The sequence below is a fragment of the Poecile atricapillus genome, chromosome 3 (genome assembly GCF_030490865.1).
Source record: "Poecile atricapillus isolate bPoeAtr1 chromosome 3, bPoeAtr1.hap1, whole genome shotgun sequence".
Classification (NCBI taxonomy): domain Eukaryota; kingdom Metazoa; phylum Chordata; class Aves; order Passeriformes; family Paridae; genus Poecile; species Poecile atricapillus.
Genome location: NC_081251.1, coordinates 53520972 through 53539560, shown reverse-complemented (window position 1 = coordinate 53539560; position 18589 = coordinate 53520972). Strand labels below are relative to the sequence as shown.

The 18589-nt window shown below is 45.5% G+C and overlaps 1 protein-coding gene across 1 annotated transcript in view; it reads right to left on the bottom strand.

Annotated features, from left to right (window-relative positions):
• RSPO3 (R-spondin 3) overlaps positions 1-15691 on the bottom strand; it is a 60634-nt gene extending 44943 nt beyond the window's left edge. The window contains 2 exon segments of the mRNA XM_058835283.1: positions 14980-15051; positions 15054-15691. Of these exon segments, the coding sequence (XP_058691266.1) occupies positions 14980-15051; positions 15054-15075 (94 nt within the window). The 5' untranslated portion in view covers positions 15076-15691.
• Between the last annotated feature and the right edge of the window lie 2898 nt (positions 15692-18589).

Below are 18589 nucleotides of genomic sequence, written 5' to 3'. Positions count from 1 at the left end.
TACAATCTCTTGGCTGGTAGATCTGGAACCTGCAGTGTTTCCCTGTTGCTGTGGCTCCCTGACACAGGTTGATATGGACTTTAAAGTAAATAAAGCTAATTCTGTGAGGCTGAAAGAAAGCCCTTGGTGGGCCTCATCTCCTCAGCCTCTGAAGATACCTTGGCTCTGGTAAGACCAGGGTGCGTGATATGAAGCAGGCGTGGAGGAGGAACAAGAGCATGGGCAGCAGCAGGAGCCTGTGGCTTCTGGGAGGGGCCTATGTTCCAGCAGCTGCTGGCTAGCAAATCTCCCACCAGGCTGCCCAGCCATGTCTAAAAACTGAGGTCTTGGAGGAGGAGGAGATGGTGGCTGCATCGCTGCTTACAGCTGGCAGAAGTGCTGGTATATGGAAGGGGGGCCTGAGACACGAGGCACTTGTGTGTCTCGCTATCCCCCACTGTGACACAGCAGGTCTGTACTTACACAAAAAGGCACCAAGGATTGTTATCTTTCTTAGGAAAAATTTCCATTGACTTTAAAATGAGAGCCTTGCATGAATAAGAATCTATGAATTTCCCCAGATATACAAGTTTTCTGTAGCATTTGCTGTTGCAAAAGGCCTATCCTAATTTTGAGATGTGTGTGCGTCTGTGTGTGTGTCTGTGTGTGTGTCTGTGTGTGTGTGTGTATGTGTGTGTCTGTCTGTTTGAATGCATGTGTGAGAGGGAGAGAACTCTCACTGCCTACAACTGTTCTGCCAAGATAAACTTTGGAGCATTTTATAAATTAACTCTGCTCTATGTGTTTATTTTTCTTTTGGAGATTCTAAAAAGAGACCGTTCAACCCATCTTATTAGGGGCAGCACATTTTTTTAAAGAGAAAAATAAGTTCCGACTCGGCACTGGAAAGTATTTGCTATTTTCAGCGAAAAGTATTCTTTCCTTCTGACCTGGCATATTAGATAAGATTTATATTTCTGACCTGACATTAGGTAGTTAAGATTTATTCTTCTATATTAACTTTACTGAGCTTGCAAGCTATTCATTTACAGCATAGGGAATATATTTATGGCAGAAGCAAAGAAAGTTCACTACAAAGTAGTAAAATATGTTATTAGGAGTGTCCCGTAGACTGATGAAAATTGTGAGTACCCTTACAGCTGGCTCCCTTCTGACTCTTTTTTCCCTCTTTGTTATTTCAACTTTAAAACTTGAATTTGAAGTCATTTTCAATGGCAAATAGCTTAAAAGAGTCCAGATGATTCTAATATATCCACATATATGTACATACATTTACGCTGTGATTGAGAGGTGTGGGGAAGGGGATAACAAGTGACTTGAATTCTCTCCGCGTTCTGCTGGCAATGACCCAGGCATAAGTAACATTGGACCTCACTCTCCTGCCAGTATAAATCAGGAGGAACTCCACTGGGGTATAAAGCTGGTGTGAGTGAGCGCTGAATCAGATCTGGAGCTTTTCTCTATCCAAAGGTGTGGACCCAGGCAATCCGTTAATGTCCAATTGACTTAAAGAGGAGAACCGCAGACTATGATGGAAACCTGGAAGCACTTCAAGACTCTATAGGCAGAAGGTTGGAAAGTTAGAGGCCTCCTATTGAAATCAGTGTCAAAACCTCCCATTAACTTCAATAAGAAAAGAATCAGGCCGTAGAAATGTCTGGAAGCCAGAGAATTGCATGGCTCAAGAAAAAGGTAATAGGAGCTGATGACTTGCACCAATAAATCACCAATGCAAACCTGGCCATGCTTGGTTTAGACTCAAAATTGCTTTCATCTGATGTTTGTGTGAAACTTTTTCATTGTAAAACCTTAAAGAAGAACTGGCAGCTGAGAGAGCTGTCTGAACACGAGGCGGACGGCTGGACAGGGTGTGGTTCCTCCTCTGCCCCTGTGTCATCGGAGGGAGTCCATCTTAAAGAGAAGCAAGAAGCGCTCTACAGGCCTGCCTGTAGACACAGCAGTACTTGCACTCTGCTATGAACCAGAGGATTTCTATTTTTCAGAAACTGTCAGACTAACTCTGTAAATCCACTTAGACTGAATATACTGGGGGAGGGGGATTATGGATCCACAGCAAGCCAAGAGGAGGAGTAGATATTTCCATTTGTGGACATTATTCAACTCCTGTCACAAGAGAGAATAGAGATGTGCAGAGCTTTGAGGAATTAAATGTGTTGGAGAAAGGGTTTGACGTAGGAGAAGTTGGGACCATCAGGCATAGCAAGAGTTGGGAATTGCTTGTAGAGTGCAGTGAGCAGAGCTGCACATAGCAGTTCAGCTGAGGAACTCTGCTGCCCATCCTGTCTGCAACAATGCAGCTGAGGAGGAGGATTCTACTTCTGAGAAAACTTCTATTTGTACACTGTACTGACTCGAGGCCAATTGCCCTGCCACACATCTTGACTGTCCCTGATAAAGTGGTGGGGAAAAGAACAACATTGTGGAGGGGGCTTTCCTCCCCCCACAATATTTTTGCAAACAGTGCTTTTTTTTATGCTGGTCCCTGAAGGGGAGAGCAGTAGGCTGGATACTGGGTGGATAGTTTGGTATCCGTGCTTGGTCAAACATCCATAGACATGATTGATGTCAACTGACGCAATCAGGATAGCTCCCCACTTTACAAACTCCACACTTCATATTCTTGTATTTGATAGACCTCAGGGCTACATTCTCTGTTACTCTGTGCAAACCTTCCCATCCTTCCTTATGTCTGACGCAGGCTCCAAGGATTCACATCTTTCTGTATATGCAGAGATTCGTGGCTTGTTTTTACAATCTGTCTCTGTAAATCAAGGAAGTTGTTCACTGCTTCTCTTCTTTCACCAAGAAACCCACTGCTATCATCAAGTCATCACACCACAGCTCAAGAGCAACCTTTCTCTTTCCACCATTTCTCCCCAAAACCCTGGTCTCAGCAACATAAGTTGCAATAATTTGTAATCGAAAGGGAAAAGTATGTTGAGGAAGAAATTTGCTTGTAGATACAAACGAGGGAGCTAGAGAGAGAGCACACTAAAAACATAATTCTTTGGAGTCACACTAAGGAAAAGCAGAAATTGCTGAGACTATGAGAAAATAAATATTAAGAAAAATAACTTGACAAAAGGCACATTATTGTACATTCTATATGTTGGATGTATGATTGCATGTGAATTCTGGTGTGCCTGTTCTGGTTCAATGCATTCACCTGCTAGTTCTCATTTCCAGTAGGACTGGGCTGGATTCATGCATTGAATGGATTATGAGAAGGACATGGATCATACATCTATTAAATCTGGCAGGCTGATGCAGCTGATCTAGACTTATTACTTCCTCTACCACTTGTCACTTCAGAAAATGCAACATTTTGTGTCTATTCCTGTGCTCACTTGTTTAGCTAGCCTGGCCTGGTGCATGTTTTAATTCTGTGAATTGCTTCAGGTACTACTTTGAGAGATAGTGCTCAGGTTCAATATCTGTAGGAAGAAAAGGAAGGCAAAGAAAGAAAACACTTAGGAATACACAGTGCTGGGCAGGGTGAATAAGTACAGCATGGGAAAGGCATAAAAATATCTCTCGTACACTTTTAAGTGGCAAATTGCAGCTGTTCTCTGACAAAAGACAGCGGAATACCCTCATGTCCTGTACCAGCAACTCACAAAGAGAATTGCAGACTACATTTCTGCTCCTTTTCTTGGTGATTGGCAACAAAAACCTCCCACTTATCATGTTTTTTTAGTAGCCTGTATAAACATTTAGGCTGGATTCTGTGCACATGCAAATTTTATGCTGGCAGAGCTCTGTGAGATATTTGCTTCCTGACACGAGTTGTAACTAGAAACAGAATCAGTCCCTTAACCTTTGTGACATATTTATTCTGCCTAGACCATCTCCCATTAAAAACAATGCAGAGGCTCTAACTGAAAACCTTATGATCGTGACATTTCTGTTTGGTGATGAAAGAGGAATATTGTCTTTCCTTGCACATGCACAGATGCAGTTACAGAAGCGTACCCACATGCATGGCCAACCCCAGGCACATTAGCAGCAGTGCTGCTGCATTGTCACAGTGGCAAGGAAAGACTCTTTTTCACTGGCACCACCAATTTTCCCTGCCCAGAGCATAACCTCTGGAGCATCGTCTTCCTTCCAAGTGGCTAAGTAAAATTCCCAGTGATAGTGATAGTGATACAGGTCATTTGTAAAGCAAGAAAGGTTTCATAACCAAAAAGGAAAGGGCCCATATAACTTTCTGGTGCAGTTTTAAACATGCCAAGCTCATCAGAAAGAAAAGAGGCTCCCCTACCAAGCTTCCTAGGCAATTTTTTTGTTGTTCTCTAATTTAGAATTTTGTTTAATTCACATAAAACTAATTACTTTGTTTTCCATGACCAAACAGATGACAAGAACAGTGGGAGAAGAGATGCAGTTTTCAGATAAACCAAAGGACTTCACGTGGAGTCAAAAACTTCTGTCTGACCTTATCAGCATGCATTTTACCCATATTTTAAGAAAATCTCAAAGTGAAAATACTTAAATTCTTGCTTGTGTTGATGTGAACTTCTGTGTATGTATGGGAATGCATATATACAGACATAGATATTAATGTGTAGGGGAGAAGGGAGAGATGACAATGCATGAGCATGAGTTTTTCCAATTCTAGAACAGTTGTAGGATCAGGGGGTTCCAGGGAATTAACTATATAAGCCAGAGAATGTTTCTGTAGGAGTCAAGGAATATGAGATGGAAGATCTACCTCTGAATAAACTCTCTTATATGCAGTACTGCAATTTCTGTGACTGATCTCTTTTGAAGAAGATGGTCTCTGCATACTTCCAGGTGAAAACACGGGCCCTTTTTCCTGTTCCCAGAAGTAACCACAGCCAGTCATGGAACCAGACTAGAAGGCTTGACCAGCAAGTTTCATAGATGAATAACTTACTTTTCAAGAAATTATGCAAGGCTTTGGAAGGGATTATGGATTGACTTTCATAATGCTTGGTGGTCTTTTAGTGGTAGCTATGGTTAAAATCCTCCTCTCTCACATAATCAAGAAAGTATGGAAATGCAAGAGATGGCTACTCTTTTAATTAATCTATTTTATCCAGACTCAGGTGTGGTTTATCCTGAGGGAGAAATGAACTTCTCTGCTCACTGGGTAGCTGGAAATGATGTGATTTCAGAAACAGGTGAATAGCAGACTGTCCTCATCTTGAAAGGGTACAGTTCACAGTTTCCTTTGCGGCCAGCCAGATCCTGGCAACGAGTAGTGAGATTCCCCGCCTCTGATCACTCCCCACTCAATGCTTCTAACCTCCATAAAGTTGGAAAGACTTGTGTTTATCAGAGTATCCAGGTACAATATGTAGATAGCTCATAAAATAAAGCCTGTTTGAAACTTCCTCCATAATTTTCACATTCATAGAGTGATTGAGCCCACACAACCATAATGTATGTCACTGCTTGTTAGACATACTGAACTTGGAGTTAGTAATGTGGCAGCTTGCTTGTTCTAGGACATATGTTTGAAGGAAGCTGAGGATTTAAAGCAGGATTAGTATCTTAGTTCATTACTCAGATGAAGGAAAAAAGTAACCAGTCATGGAAGAGAATAAGCACTTTCAAATCATATGGATTTTGTAGGGTTTTAGGAGAAATAAATTATGCCAATGGAAAAAAAAAATGCAATATTTTTTCCACAATCTGTCTAAGGGAACTTGGTTCTTATGTTTATCTGTTGCTCAAAGTGAATCTGGTCTATTCTTCAGAAATAATATATGACCTAAGCAGCGATGAGGATGTCCTTTTGCTGACAGTCACTTGAAATTGAATCCTACTGACAGATTTTTACACATCTGAAACTTCTCTTCAATTGGTAGCTTAAAAAGCACATTTAAATAGTTTCATTCCTAAAGTCTTAATCTTGAAGTCTTGATCTTAAAAATATTTGTCTAGGACACAGCACAAGTTATAAATTTTATACTCTCCTACAGAATTCTACTTTCCCTTTTAATACGCCCTCAACTTTGAAACTTGTCAATTGCCCAACTCTTCATAAAACATAAACACAAGAGACAAATGTGTGATTTCATTTTGGACTGCAAAACAGAAACTGTTGTGGTTTCTTTTTTTTTGGAGGGGGGGATGTTTTGTTTGGTTTTTGGGTTTCTTTGGGTTTTTTGAAAAACACAAAATCATGTCATTTATTAGCCTTCCAAGCCTTCAGGATCTTGTCTATTAGACATCTGCAACCAGCATGCCCAGCACTAGGAGGTCTCATTTCTGTTAAAATTATTTTTAGTTCTGTGTTATACTAAAACCTTCTGGAATCTTCATCCATCCCCATGTGTTTGCGAAATACTTGCACTTAACATCTTCTGACTCCCATGTTGAATAAATAGCCTTTGCTCCCACTTTTCTATTTTAGTGGGCTAGTCCTTCACTCGGCAGTAACATCAAGTAAAATAACACCAGCAATTCATTATTCAGTGGCATAGAAAAAAGTGAATTAATTATGAACATTCTAGGAAAAGGAAACAAGGTTATGAAACACTTGCCGACACTGGTTTGTGTAATCTTCATGAATAAGCAACTCAATAATGCTGGGCAAGTGTGTGTGGGAGGCTCGCTCAGGAGAAACTGGCTGTTTTCCTCTCTCTGACCAGTTGAGCTGTTATGATAAAAAATGTTGTTGCTAAAGAAACCTGTAATAAATCCTAAGGGGAGTATTGCATGTGCTGATAACATACATAAACTTTGTAAACATATTAAAGTGTCGGGTTTTAGTAGCTCTGGTTCATGTGGATGTTCATAAAAGTTTTTCAAGGAATGCAGTGGGAATCTCATCCAGCAGCTGGTTGCTCGTATGATTCTAGTTCACATGAGAACCTTGTCTTACTTGCCATTGAAACAGAGTCTCACCCTGTGGGGAAGTTAAAATACCTCAAGCCCTACCTCTGCTGTGACATCCTATAAAACACTATCACCAGTGAAGCTGTGTACCCAGGAGGTTATTTGGGGAGAAGCTGCGTGGATATTCTGGTGCTTGGTAGAGGATTTATGCTGTTCCGAGCATCCCTGCTTTGTGTCGTGATGTACTCTATTGACACCTCCATTAAAGCACAGCTGGCAGCTCTGAGCAAGATATTTCAGTTGCCTTTTAGTAGGTGAGAAGAGTTGGGTGCCAAAAGCGATGAAATCCAGCACACTGAACAAAGGAGTCTTAACCTGGTCTGAAAAGATGAGGTCAGAAACTATATCCTGGATGTCCAGGGAATTTAGGTGCTCTGGCACTGCTACAGAGTACTGCCAGTACAGTACAGTACATTCTTTAACTAAAGAACAGAGAATTTGCCCTTTTCTTCTGAAGCACACCAAGAAGGGAGCAGCAGCCTTGCTGTCCCTTAATGTATCCAAAAGCTTAGCTGCTAAAACATTTGGCCAGGAACTGAAAACCTAATCTAAATTAATTCTTCCATCTAGCATGTCTCTAGACTATCTGTATTGATATGCCCTAATAAACTGATGTTTTTTCACCTGGATTTGCATGCAATCTCAGGTCACTGCTTGCAAATTTTAGTTTGCACGGGAAAGGCAAGGGTTTGAAGGCTGGGTATGGAGCAGGAATGCATGTGACTTTATTCCAGTGTCAGTAAACAATCATCTGCAATATTGTGTGTTCCGTGTGGAGGAACTTTGCACTGATATATTTATTATTTGTCACTATTTATTCACTGCACTTTTTTTTAACACAGGGTTTCCTTAAGAGAAAATATCAAAGTCTCTGCATAAAGGGATCTGAGCTCAGATAGATGCTTAATGCCAATAAGATGAAACATCACATTAGAAATGACAGAGCATCTGAGAAATGTCCTTGTGTCAAGGGTGAGCTGGAAATTAAGCATTATTGAAGGTGAAGGTGAAGGAACTCATATTTAAATCCTGTCCCAGACACACCTTAGGCACTTTATGTCCTGTTCTTGGATGTGAGCCTTTCTGTGTTTGCCCTTGCACTTTACAGGAAGCCACAGGAATCACACATCGTTACTATCCCTACATCTATCAATGATCTCCTGTTTCATTTTGCAGTGCCCCAAAATCTTCTTTACCCTGCAGAAAATATTAAATGTCTTAAATCCTATCTAGAACCCTGAAATTTTAAGCATGAAACAGGATGTAATATTGACACACATTAAGAAGCTTGAAAGGATTAAGTTTATAGCAGGACTTCGAGAACTTGGTGTAAACCTGTGGTTTAGTGTTTTATTTAAAAGTACTACTATGAGCATTCCTTTATGTTCTTCCTCCCAATTATTCTGTTGTATGGAGCCAAAATATCAGTGCAAGGCTGCAGTGCTGCTTCAAGCTGTCAGGAGCTCAGTGCCACTGCCACAGCCAAAGGCTCTCCCGGTTCAGCTCTGGTCCCCATAGGTGAGTTCTTGCCTAGGAGCACTGGAGCAAGATGTGTTTTGTGGCTCCTTTACTTCAGTGGCTGCTATATTTGATCACAGGAGTAAGTAACACTAACATTTTAAAATGCAAGGTCATAATCTAGAAGCTGAAACACACAAAAGCGTTTATTAGTCAGCTGTCGTACAACCGTAGTACAATCGTTCCTTAAGTAGTGTTGCTTATCACACTGCTCTGTACCAGCAACAAAAGTAAGGTTAAAGTACTCATTAATAAAGTCTGTTAGAATTTATTATGACACAACATCTAACTGTAATCTTTCTGCTGTCACCAAAAACTCAGTTATTCAATTGTTTATAAAAAAATGGAGCTCTTGTTTTCCTTTTTTTTTCTTTTTTATTTTTTTTGAGCCATATCATATTTTGCATGAATAAATGTTTTCTGAGTACTTTTTTCAGAAGCATTGTTTGTGGTAATAGCAGACAGACAGACTTTTGTATAAAAATGTAGATGGTTTCAGCTGCCTTTTGTCATCTGATAAGATTGCTTTGTTCAGAATTATTTTGGTAAAAAAATTGGCAAAGTGATTTTGAATAGTTCAGACTCCAAAATTAGAAGTGAGACAAAAATATTATTTTTTTATTAGCTTTTATATCTCTTCCACCAAGCTTTCGTAACTTCTAATTTAATTTTGAGCAAAAGGGACAATTCACTGCAGGGGAAAAATCATTCTTAAGAACATCCATAGTTGTAATGGAGGAGAGCTGCTAGTAGTCACTGTCTATAAATGATTGAGTATGAAATGACAGACAGATTGTTAATGTTAGCGATAAAGTGCAGTGGTCAAGCCAGCACGCTTGCTTTGCAAATCAGAAAGCAAAATGAGCATGCTAAGCAAGAGAAAATGAATAAGTTTGATTTTTGAGTTCTAGCTCAGATTTTATCAGGTATAACTTCCATCGTGTCCAGTGAAAAATTTATCCAGCAAGAAGAAACAGCAGAAGGGGGATTGGCAAAGGCTTGGTACACTAAGGGCAAAGCTCAAAAGAAGGAATTAGTCTCAGTTAACTTCTTTGGCTTCAGTTGGCTCAATAGGTGGAAGTAGTAAAATAGTTGTATTTTCCATATGATTAAGAAAGAGACTGCCTACCAAGCAGCTTAAGTATCACAGTTTTGAAAGGTAAGAGGCATTATTTTATCCTCTTTAGGGGCTGTACATATTTGAATCATGCAATTTTACAAGTATTTTAGTATGGAATTTCTTCCAAACTCAAAATGTAACCTGAGGTTCTGCAGAAAAAAAGCTCACTCCAGCTCCAGCACAGTCCATAGGACTTTCTCCACTGAAAGTAAGGGAGGCAGGTTCAAGCTCTAAAACCATCTCACTAATAATAACAATATTTTATTGCCTGCAGAGGGAAATAGGACTTTTCATGTATTTTCAGGTATACCATACTACATCAATGTCATTGAGAAGTTGAGGCAATATATGTATTTAAAGTCTGACGTGAATTTTATATAGTTTAAGAAATGTCTTCACCAGGTCATAGAGAAAAATATTGAAATTATCACCCTTTCAGATGTCAGGTATGAAATGGGAATTGGTCAGTAATGTCCTTTAGTCTCCTGGATAACAACACTTATCATTTGAAAGAGAACTAACAGCAATTTAATCCTGCCCAAGTGGGGCTGCTTGGTGGCTGCTTGCTTGGCTAACTTCTACTTTAAACTGTTGCACTGAGATATAAAATTATTTATATTTTTAAAAATTGGTAACAACATCTATATTATATACCAACTCTGTAGTAGTGCCATCTGTGATGTGCCAGCCCTAAACATCCATGTAGATATCAAGAATATATATAGGTGGTAAACAATTAAAATAATTGCTTCTACAATGAAGTGTTACTTTAATAATGTAATTCCTTTTTTCTTGCTGACATTCTGTGTCCATGTGAATTACACCCTGCACAAAGGTATAAAAAGACTGAGGACATAATTTTGCCAGTTGGTGTTTTGTTGGGATTTTCCTGGATTGTTTTAATCTATATAGATATGTTTACAAATGGTCTTACACACCTCCCTAATTTTGAGTTATTTTCTAGTTATTATTTCAAGTGAATTTCATACATTTTGAGTTAATTTTCAAGTAGCTGAATGCAAACCAAGCCAGGGAGGGAGGGAAAGAGGGAGAGAAGGAGGTGGGGAAGGAGGGGAGGGAAGGAAGGGAGGGAGGGAAGAGAGGGAAGAGAGGGAAGAGAGGGAAGGGAGGGAGGAAGGGAGGAAGGCAGGAAGGGAAGGAGGAAGGAAGGCAGGCAGGAAGGCAGGCAGGCAGGAAGGCAGGAAGGCAGGAAGGCAGGAAGGAAGGCAGGAAGGCAGGAAGGCAGGAAGGCAGGAAGGAAGGCAGGAAGGCAGGAAGGCAGGAAGGCAGGAAGGAAGGCAGGAAGGAAGGCAGGAAGGAAGGAAGGCAGGAAGGAAGGCAGGAAGGAAGGCAGGAAGGAAGGCAGGAAGGAAGGAAGGAAGGAAGGAAGGAAGGAAGGAAGGAAGGAAGGAAGGAAGGAAGGAAGGAAGGAAGGAAGGAAGGAAGGAAGGAAGGAAGGAAGGAAGGAAGGAAGGAAGGAAGGAAGGAAGGAAGGAAGGAAGGAAGGAAGGAAGGAAGGAAGGAAGGAAGGAAGGAAGGAAGGAAGGAAGGAAGGAAGGAAGGAAGGAAGGAAGGAAGGAAGGAAGGAAGGAAGGAAGGAAGGAAGGAAGGAAGGAAGGAAGGAAGGAAGGAAGGAAGGAAGGAAGGAAGGAAGGAAGGAAGGAAGGAAGGAAGGAAGGAAGGAAGGAAGGAAGGAAGGAAGGAAGGAAGGAAGGAAGGAAGGAAGGAAGAAGGAAGGAAGGAAGGAAGGAAGGAAGGAAGGAAGGAAGGAAGGAAGGAAGGAAGGAAGGAAGGAAGGAAGGAAGGAAGGAAGGAAGGAAGGAAGGAAGGAAGGAAGGAAGGAAGGAAGGAAGGAAGGAAGGAAGAAGGAAGGAAGGAAGGAAGGAAGGAAGGAAGGAAGGAAGGAAGGAAGGAATCCTGAACATGCTGTTATAGTGAAAACCAGGAGGCAATTTGATGGACTAAAAATAATCATGGGAGTTCTACATCCAGATTTCATTTCCATAAAGTCATACAGATAATTTTACTCACAAATGTAGGAGTGTGGTAGAAATACAGAATTTTCTATCACTTTGCTTATTCTAGATTTCCAAATTTAGTCCATGGCTAGTCCACATGCTAGTCCACAGAGTCATGGCAAACACTCTGCCGATCCATCACAGACCCACAGCAAATAATACTTAATTTCTGTCTCTTAGAAGGTCAGTGACAGATGTACATAACTGTCAGTACTAAGTTTTGGGGGTTGGTAGAGGCTTGCAGACCCAAAATATTTGTGACTATTGACTTGATACTCTTTTTTTTCTAAGCAAACGGTAATCACTGGCCAATACACAGAAATTATTTTTTATATGCTAGCCTATACTCATCCATGTATTACTCTGTCTTGTAAGACTCAAATAAGCAACTTTGTTAATCTTAATTGCTATTATCAGAATAAAACCACAAATTTCTCTACTAGTGGTATGTTTGCTTTTAAACTTTTATTGATTGTGTTCTATGTCTAATTCTGGATCTGAAATCTGTCTACACTTTGTTGACTTCAGAGGAGTTTTTTCTCGCCATAGCCAACTATATCTTTACTACTGAATATGGGACAGAAATTTAGGATTCCCCAACTAGAAAATTCAGGAGTTTGGAGAGCAAAAGAATTGCATTTCTCATGGCAATAGATGCAAAATGAGTAATGCTTTCATAGCACCAGATCCTTCTGATGGGGTAATTTAACAAAGGAATTTCAATTTATACCAGCTGGGACTCTGGCATGCACATTCTGAATTAGTCAGTTCAGATTTTATAATTTCTTTGTGGTAAAATATGTAAGTCTACAATATAATACATGGAATGGAGGACTCTGACAATGAACAAAACAAAGTAACATGCACTCACTGACTGCTTGATGGAAGTTATTTGTACTATATTTAAAAGTATGTAGGTTAAGCAGAAATTTAAAACATTTCCCTAGAAATTTGCTTACAATTTATGATTAGAGGAGACTATCTGAGCCTATCTATTCTTTCAAAAGAACCAGAAATCCAGGGAAGTCTTCCACACAGTAGATGAATTTAACAGGTGTCTTCTTCATCTGCACGCTAAAATTTATTTCAAGCTGCACTATTCACTAACAGGGATTCATAGGTTTTTAAAGCCAAAGTGATTAGTGCAAGTGATTGGAACCACTTTTTTAATAACTTTCATAAACACTCACCTCTAATTTTTTTGCTTCAAGCCAAGTAAGCACTATTTATACCAAATCATGTTTTACAACCAGTTGGATTTGAAGACCTCGGCCAGTATACGATGTATAGCACGTCCAGGTGAGGTGTTCTGAAAGACTTTTTCTCTTCACTGCCGAAATAACGAGCCAGATTTCCATTCTGACTCTCTAGTTGCGGTTTTCCTGCCACTTCTTCTGCTCTGAATTTATCTTAACCATAAATTTTGAGCAAGTGCTCGGTACCTACTCACGGTATACCAACCAGCTAAACAGTCGCGGCCAACACTTCCTTCTCTATTTCCCGAAAATTACCCTGCTATGCAGGTTGTCTGAGGACGAACGAGGTGGGACGGCGCTCTCCCGGGCAGAGCAGAGCGTCCGCTCGGAAGCGGCGGCTGCCCTGCGCCCGGCCCTGCGAGCGGCCGCGGCCCGGAGGCAGAGAGACCTGCCTTTCCTCCCCATCCTGCCGGAGCTGGGGCAGCTCCCGGGCCGTGCCGAGCGAGAGCCGAGCACCTGCAGCCGCGGTTGCCCGCCGCGGCACGGGACAGCAGAGGTCGCCGCCGGCCCGGAGCTGGCCCGGCGCGCCGCGCACCAGGTGCCGGAGAGAGTCCGGGAGGAGGGGGCCCCGCTCCGCGACCCTCGCCCGCTGGGGCGTCCTGCCCCCGAGCCCTGCCGTGCCCCCAGCCCGGGGCCGAGACTCTGCCGCGCCCGTCGGGGACCCCCGCGGCTGGGGGTGGGGGCAGCCGCAGCTCGCGGGCCCGCGGTTGCCAGGGGTTAAAGGAGTGGGTGGGAAGTGATGGAGGCTGCGGAGCCCTCCCTTGCCAAGGATAATAAATCGGATGCCCTGACATGTTTTACTTAGCCCTTAGTGCTCCCTCGCTGCGAGGCCGTGGGGATCGGAGTGCTGGAGCTCCGGTCTCTCTCGTCCTCAGCTCCGCTTTAGGGGCACTTTAGGTGAATCAAACCTTGTTTGGCAGGAGGCAAACCATACAAAGGAGGCTTTCAAGGGCCAGCCGTGCCAAGCAGGGCAAGGGAGCGAAGGCTGAGCGGGAGAAAATTAAAATAATAGTACCTCCCCTCCCTGAGGAAGTAACTCAGTTACTTCTTGCTGATGAAATGCAGGCTGCTGTGTTTTATGACATTTCCTCGGTGTCTGCAGCTGTCAGGGAGAGCGGACAGACATGAGCAGCCCACAGCGGTAGGTGCTCAGAAAACGCCTCCTCCCCAGAAAGAGCGGCGGGTCCGATTCAGGCGGGGTGGCGAGGCCGGGTCGGGGGCACGTCCCGGCGGCCTCTGCTGCCGTATCCCGCCTCATCCACGGCTCCTTGCGGCAGGGTCACGGCAGAGCTCCGGCCGGCGGCACTGCCGGAGGTGTCACCGCCGATTCGAGCCCACGCCGTAACCCCACGCCACAGACCGCCTGACCTGGACAGCGACTTCCCGAGGGGGAGACTCGCTGCTGCCTCCTTGTCCTTTCCTTCCTGATGACGGGGGGCTCTCCTCTCTAACCCTCAGGGGGGCGGGGAGCTTCTGCCAGCACCCTGGGTACTGCCCCTCGCCTCCCGGGCCCCTGCCTACCTCCTAACTCTGCCCCGGCCCCCGGGCGGAGACGGACCGGAGACGGTTAAATCAGAACGGATGGACTCGCCTCATCCCGTGAGATTAAAATTAAAAAATTCAGGGGTCACAGTCTCAGGACCGTGACAATGGGTTACTAGTACCAGCAGAGGCTGAAAGCCAAAGGGCCGGACAGAGCCGGGACATCCCAGCCCCTCTCGGTATCGCCGGGCGCCAGGCTTAACCTATAGCGATTATCTGTACTGCCCGTTCTTGGGAAGGGGCTTTTGACCGGGATGCAAAAAGGCGCTTATGGCATACCGGCAAAAAGTTACCTGTCCTGTCATCGCCCTTTCCCTTCAGAAAGAGGAAAGACCTAAGAAAAGACGTTCCCTTTTACCAGACATTGAAATGTAAAGCACCAGACGGAGGTCTTCCCAGAGCCGCGCTGCTCATCCCGGTGAGGTGAGAAAGACCAGCAGAGAGAGAGGTCAAAAATCGCCTTCATCCCTCCAATTGAATGAAACTGCCTGCAAATCTGCTCGCCGCGCCGCTGACGCGGGATTTAGTTCCCAGCGCACTCGCCCGGGCACCGGGGGCACGGAACCCCCGGACAGGTGAACAGCACAACGAGAGGAAGCAGAAGTTATCAAAATATAAATCTCTTCGCACTTACTTCTTCCCTGTCGCCGTACCCTGGAGGCGTGCTGGCTGTCAATGTATTCCATAAAGTTCAAAGTGATAAAAACCAAGAAATCAGTCGCAATTGCATAGTAACCCTCTGAGAGTTCGACTTCTCCTTTTCGTCCTTTTTTTCTTTCCTTAAAAAAGAAATAATAAACCGGGGTGGTAGACTGCAAGGGATGAACACAGCAGCAGAAATACCTGCACTGAGATCCAAAGCTGGGCTTGGCCGGCTTGATGGCTTTTGCCTTTTTTTTTTTCTTTTTTTTTTTTTTCTTTTCTTCTTTTTTTTTTTTTTTTTTTTTCTTTTCTTTCCCCTTCGCTTTTCCTATTGCACTTTCCAGCAGTCTGCCCCGCTACCTGCCGCAAACCTCAGAGGGCAGTCAGCAGCGGAGAGGAAGCCGAGCAGCCGCCGCCGGGGTCCATGCCGGCCGGTGGCCGGCAGCATGTTGTGAGGGTGCCGGGGTGCGTGCGGCTGTGCGCGCCCGTGTGTGCGCCGTGCGGGCGAGGTGCCGACAGGACGGATGGATGGATGGCGGTGGGAGAGGAGTGTGCGAGGGCGGGAGCGGCGGGGGGGGCAGAGGGAGGACCCAGCCCCGCCGCCGCCGATCCGGAGCAGCCGCGCTCTGCGCCGCGGGCACCGCCAGCCGCCGGGCGCAGGTGGGCCGGGCCCCCCCGGCTCTCCCGCCCGCCGACCAGGAGCCCCCGGGCTTCATGCGGGAGCTGCTCCTGAGCGGGGCCCCGGGGGAGAGGCCCCGGGGCGGGGCGGGCCGGCAGGAGGCGAGCCCCAGCGCCCCGGCACGGCGGGAGGAGGCTCCCCGCTCCCGGCCGAGCCCCCTCGGGGCATCGGCGCCCGAGCATCCTCTGGCAGCGGGGCCCGCGGGCGGTAGGGCTCTGCAGCCTCGCTGGTAGCCCCCTCCCGCAGGGTCTCCGCTTCCCTCCCCTCGGCCGCCGGCCTTCCCGGGGTCGCCGCGGAGATGCCGGTGCCCCCCGCGCCCCGGCCCCTCGGTGGGGAGGGGCGCCCCACTCGCCGGGGGACGGGGCGGGATGCTCGGCCCCTTCCCTGCGGAGGGGGACACAGCGCGGCACCCTCCCTTGCCCGAATTTTCCCCTTACATCCCGGCTCGCAGTGGAGGTGGGGAGAAGGTAGAGGGGCGCTGAGGGGTCTCCAGCCTCTCGGGATTTTCTCCGTGTGGCCTTTCCCTCCTGGGCAGGGGTTTCCCGGGGCGGCTCGTCCTGCTGGACGGAACAGAGCAAACCCGAGTGTCCTGCCGGGGCCGGGGACCGTGCCCACGGCCGGCTGGCGGCAGGCGAGACACGAGGCTGGCCCCGGGCTGGGGTCGAGCGGAGCCGTGAGCCCGGGCGTGAACACAGCAGCCTCCGGCCCGTGCCGCCGGGACCCTCAGCAGAGCGCCGGCAGCAAGGGCACAGCTCAGCTGCTCCTCGGCGAAGCGAGGCCGCCTGTTTGACAGAAGGGTATCGCGTTTCTTTTCTCCGGCAAGGGTTTCCTTTTGGGGTGAAGGGGAAGGCTACAAAGGGGATGGTGAGGTTGATTCAAGGTAAAACTGACTACTTCACTGAGCCCTTTCTCGCTTGCCTTCTTATCTCGGTGCCTATCGCTGGGATGAGAGAGTGAGCCGTGTAAACCGGCGCTGATTGCATCAAGAACCTCAATGGTGTGAGGAGAGGCCACTCTTATTTGTAACTGTTTTCCCCACTCTCCCCCCGCTGTCCCTCTCAGAGCTGTTAAATATCGGCACCATAAAATGTGGGGGATTTAAAGGTCTGTGGGAGGCTCCCTTTGAAAAGGACTCTGGGGAAAGTCTTTCTAATCCAGGATACTTGAGCCGGATGGGGTGGGATTGCTAGAGAGGCATAAAATAAAAATCGTTCAGCGGACGAAACTAGGGACTACCCTGAAGAGTAGAAAGTGCATTTGTCTTGATGTTTTATTTCGTTGGAGATTGAAACTTCTTGTGCACTACTGCATGTGTATAAATAGCTGAGCAAGCCAGGCGAGTGGCATAAATAAACGAGGCAGTGGAGAAAGGATGGGACATATATGTGAGCCAACCTGCAGCTAGCCAGCCAACTCACTCGGGCAGCATTAACACCAGTGGGCAGAGAAAGCACGTCAAAAAATAAATACTCTGTGAGAAACATAAGGAAAACATTAAACAAATGGGGAGTGCACTCCCTCTCTTTTCCCTGAGAAAGCACGACAGAGAAACTCCGCTCACTGTCTCTCCAGCCTCTTCCCTTCGCTGTGTCCCTGCTCCAGCAGAGATGCATGGGACAGATGTGTTGGGAGACAGCCCCAGGGACTGCATGGATCACCCGAGAGCCTCAGCAAAACCGACCTGTGGAGTGTTCACCAACCGAGGGCCAAGCAGTAGGGCAGGGTACGCATGAGTGACCAGCAGTGGGGGGGAGAGGTGGTTTATTTGCTGTGGAAAGGGGCAGAGACACAGACCGGGGAGAAAAACAAAGCTGTGCCTTGACTAAAGGCAGGATTCAAAAAGCGGCAGGGTGAGAGGACGCCAGGAGCCTGGTTGCCTCTACAGACCAGCCCCATTAGGGGGGAAGAAAACCACCCAACAACAATAACAAACTGAACCCATAAACAGTTACTGCCGTTCTGCGATAAAAGGGGAAGATTTATATTGTTGAAATGTGTGGAAGGAGCTTGTTCCAGAGCAAAACTCTGGCGTGCAATTCTCTGTTTATGTCGCTCATCCCGATGGATGAGATATCAGCGGCAAAGTTCAGGCTGACATCAGCCCTGGGGAGGCAGAGCCAGCGGCCGGGCTGGGCTGCACAGGGCTGCACGGCTGGGCCTGCAGTCGGTGGCTCATCGCTTTTGGGGGGATCCAGCATGCAAGAAGCCTCCCCTCACCAGGCTGGGAGATGTGAGGAGCCAGCAGCAGCACACACTGTGGAGAGAGTGTTTCCTTGCAAGCAAAACAGATGACTCGGAAACAGTTCCCAGGGTGGTTTTATGTGCCTCTCTGTTTTGGGGTTTATTAAAGAGGGTGGGGAGGGAAAGAATGGCTGATGGTCTGTGTGTTGCCGGAAAGTCAAGTACGTCTGTTTTACTCAGCTGCAATGAAGCCAGCAGCAGAAGTCTGTAAAATCAGCTACGTATTGTTGTGCTGTGGGTTTTTTTTTTTGCTGGTGGTGGTTTTTTTTTTTTTTTGTTTTTATTTTAATTATTATTATTTTTTAGGAGCGTAATCCTTTAGTCAAAGAGTAATAGAGTGTGGTGTTTTCACTATTTTAATTCCTGCCCATTGGTTTCTCTGTGCAAACTCTCACAGCTAGAAAATTTTGATTTCAGGTTTCCAAATTGCTAATACATTGTATTAGAAAAAAAAGTGGCCTCAGGGTCCTCAGATTATATCCCAAATAAAATATTAATATTCAATTAATAGCTGATATTGTGTTTGCCTAAAATGGCACTCTAGTCATAAAAACTAGCCATGTGAACAGGACAGCTGAATGCTCACCCTTTGTCATTCTTCTCTAGACTGGAAATAGTTTGTGTAACTGAACAAAAGAGTCACTAATTTGCCTTTTCAACTTGGGAAACACAGTAAAGGAAT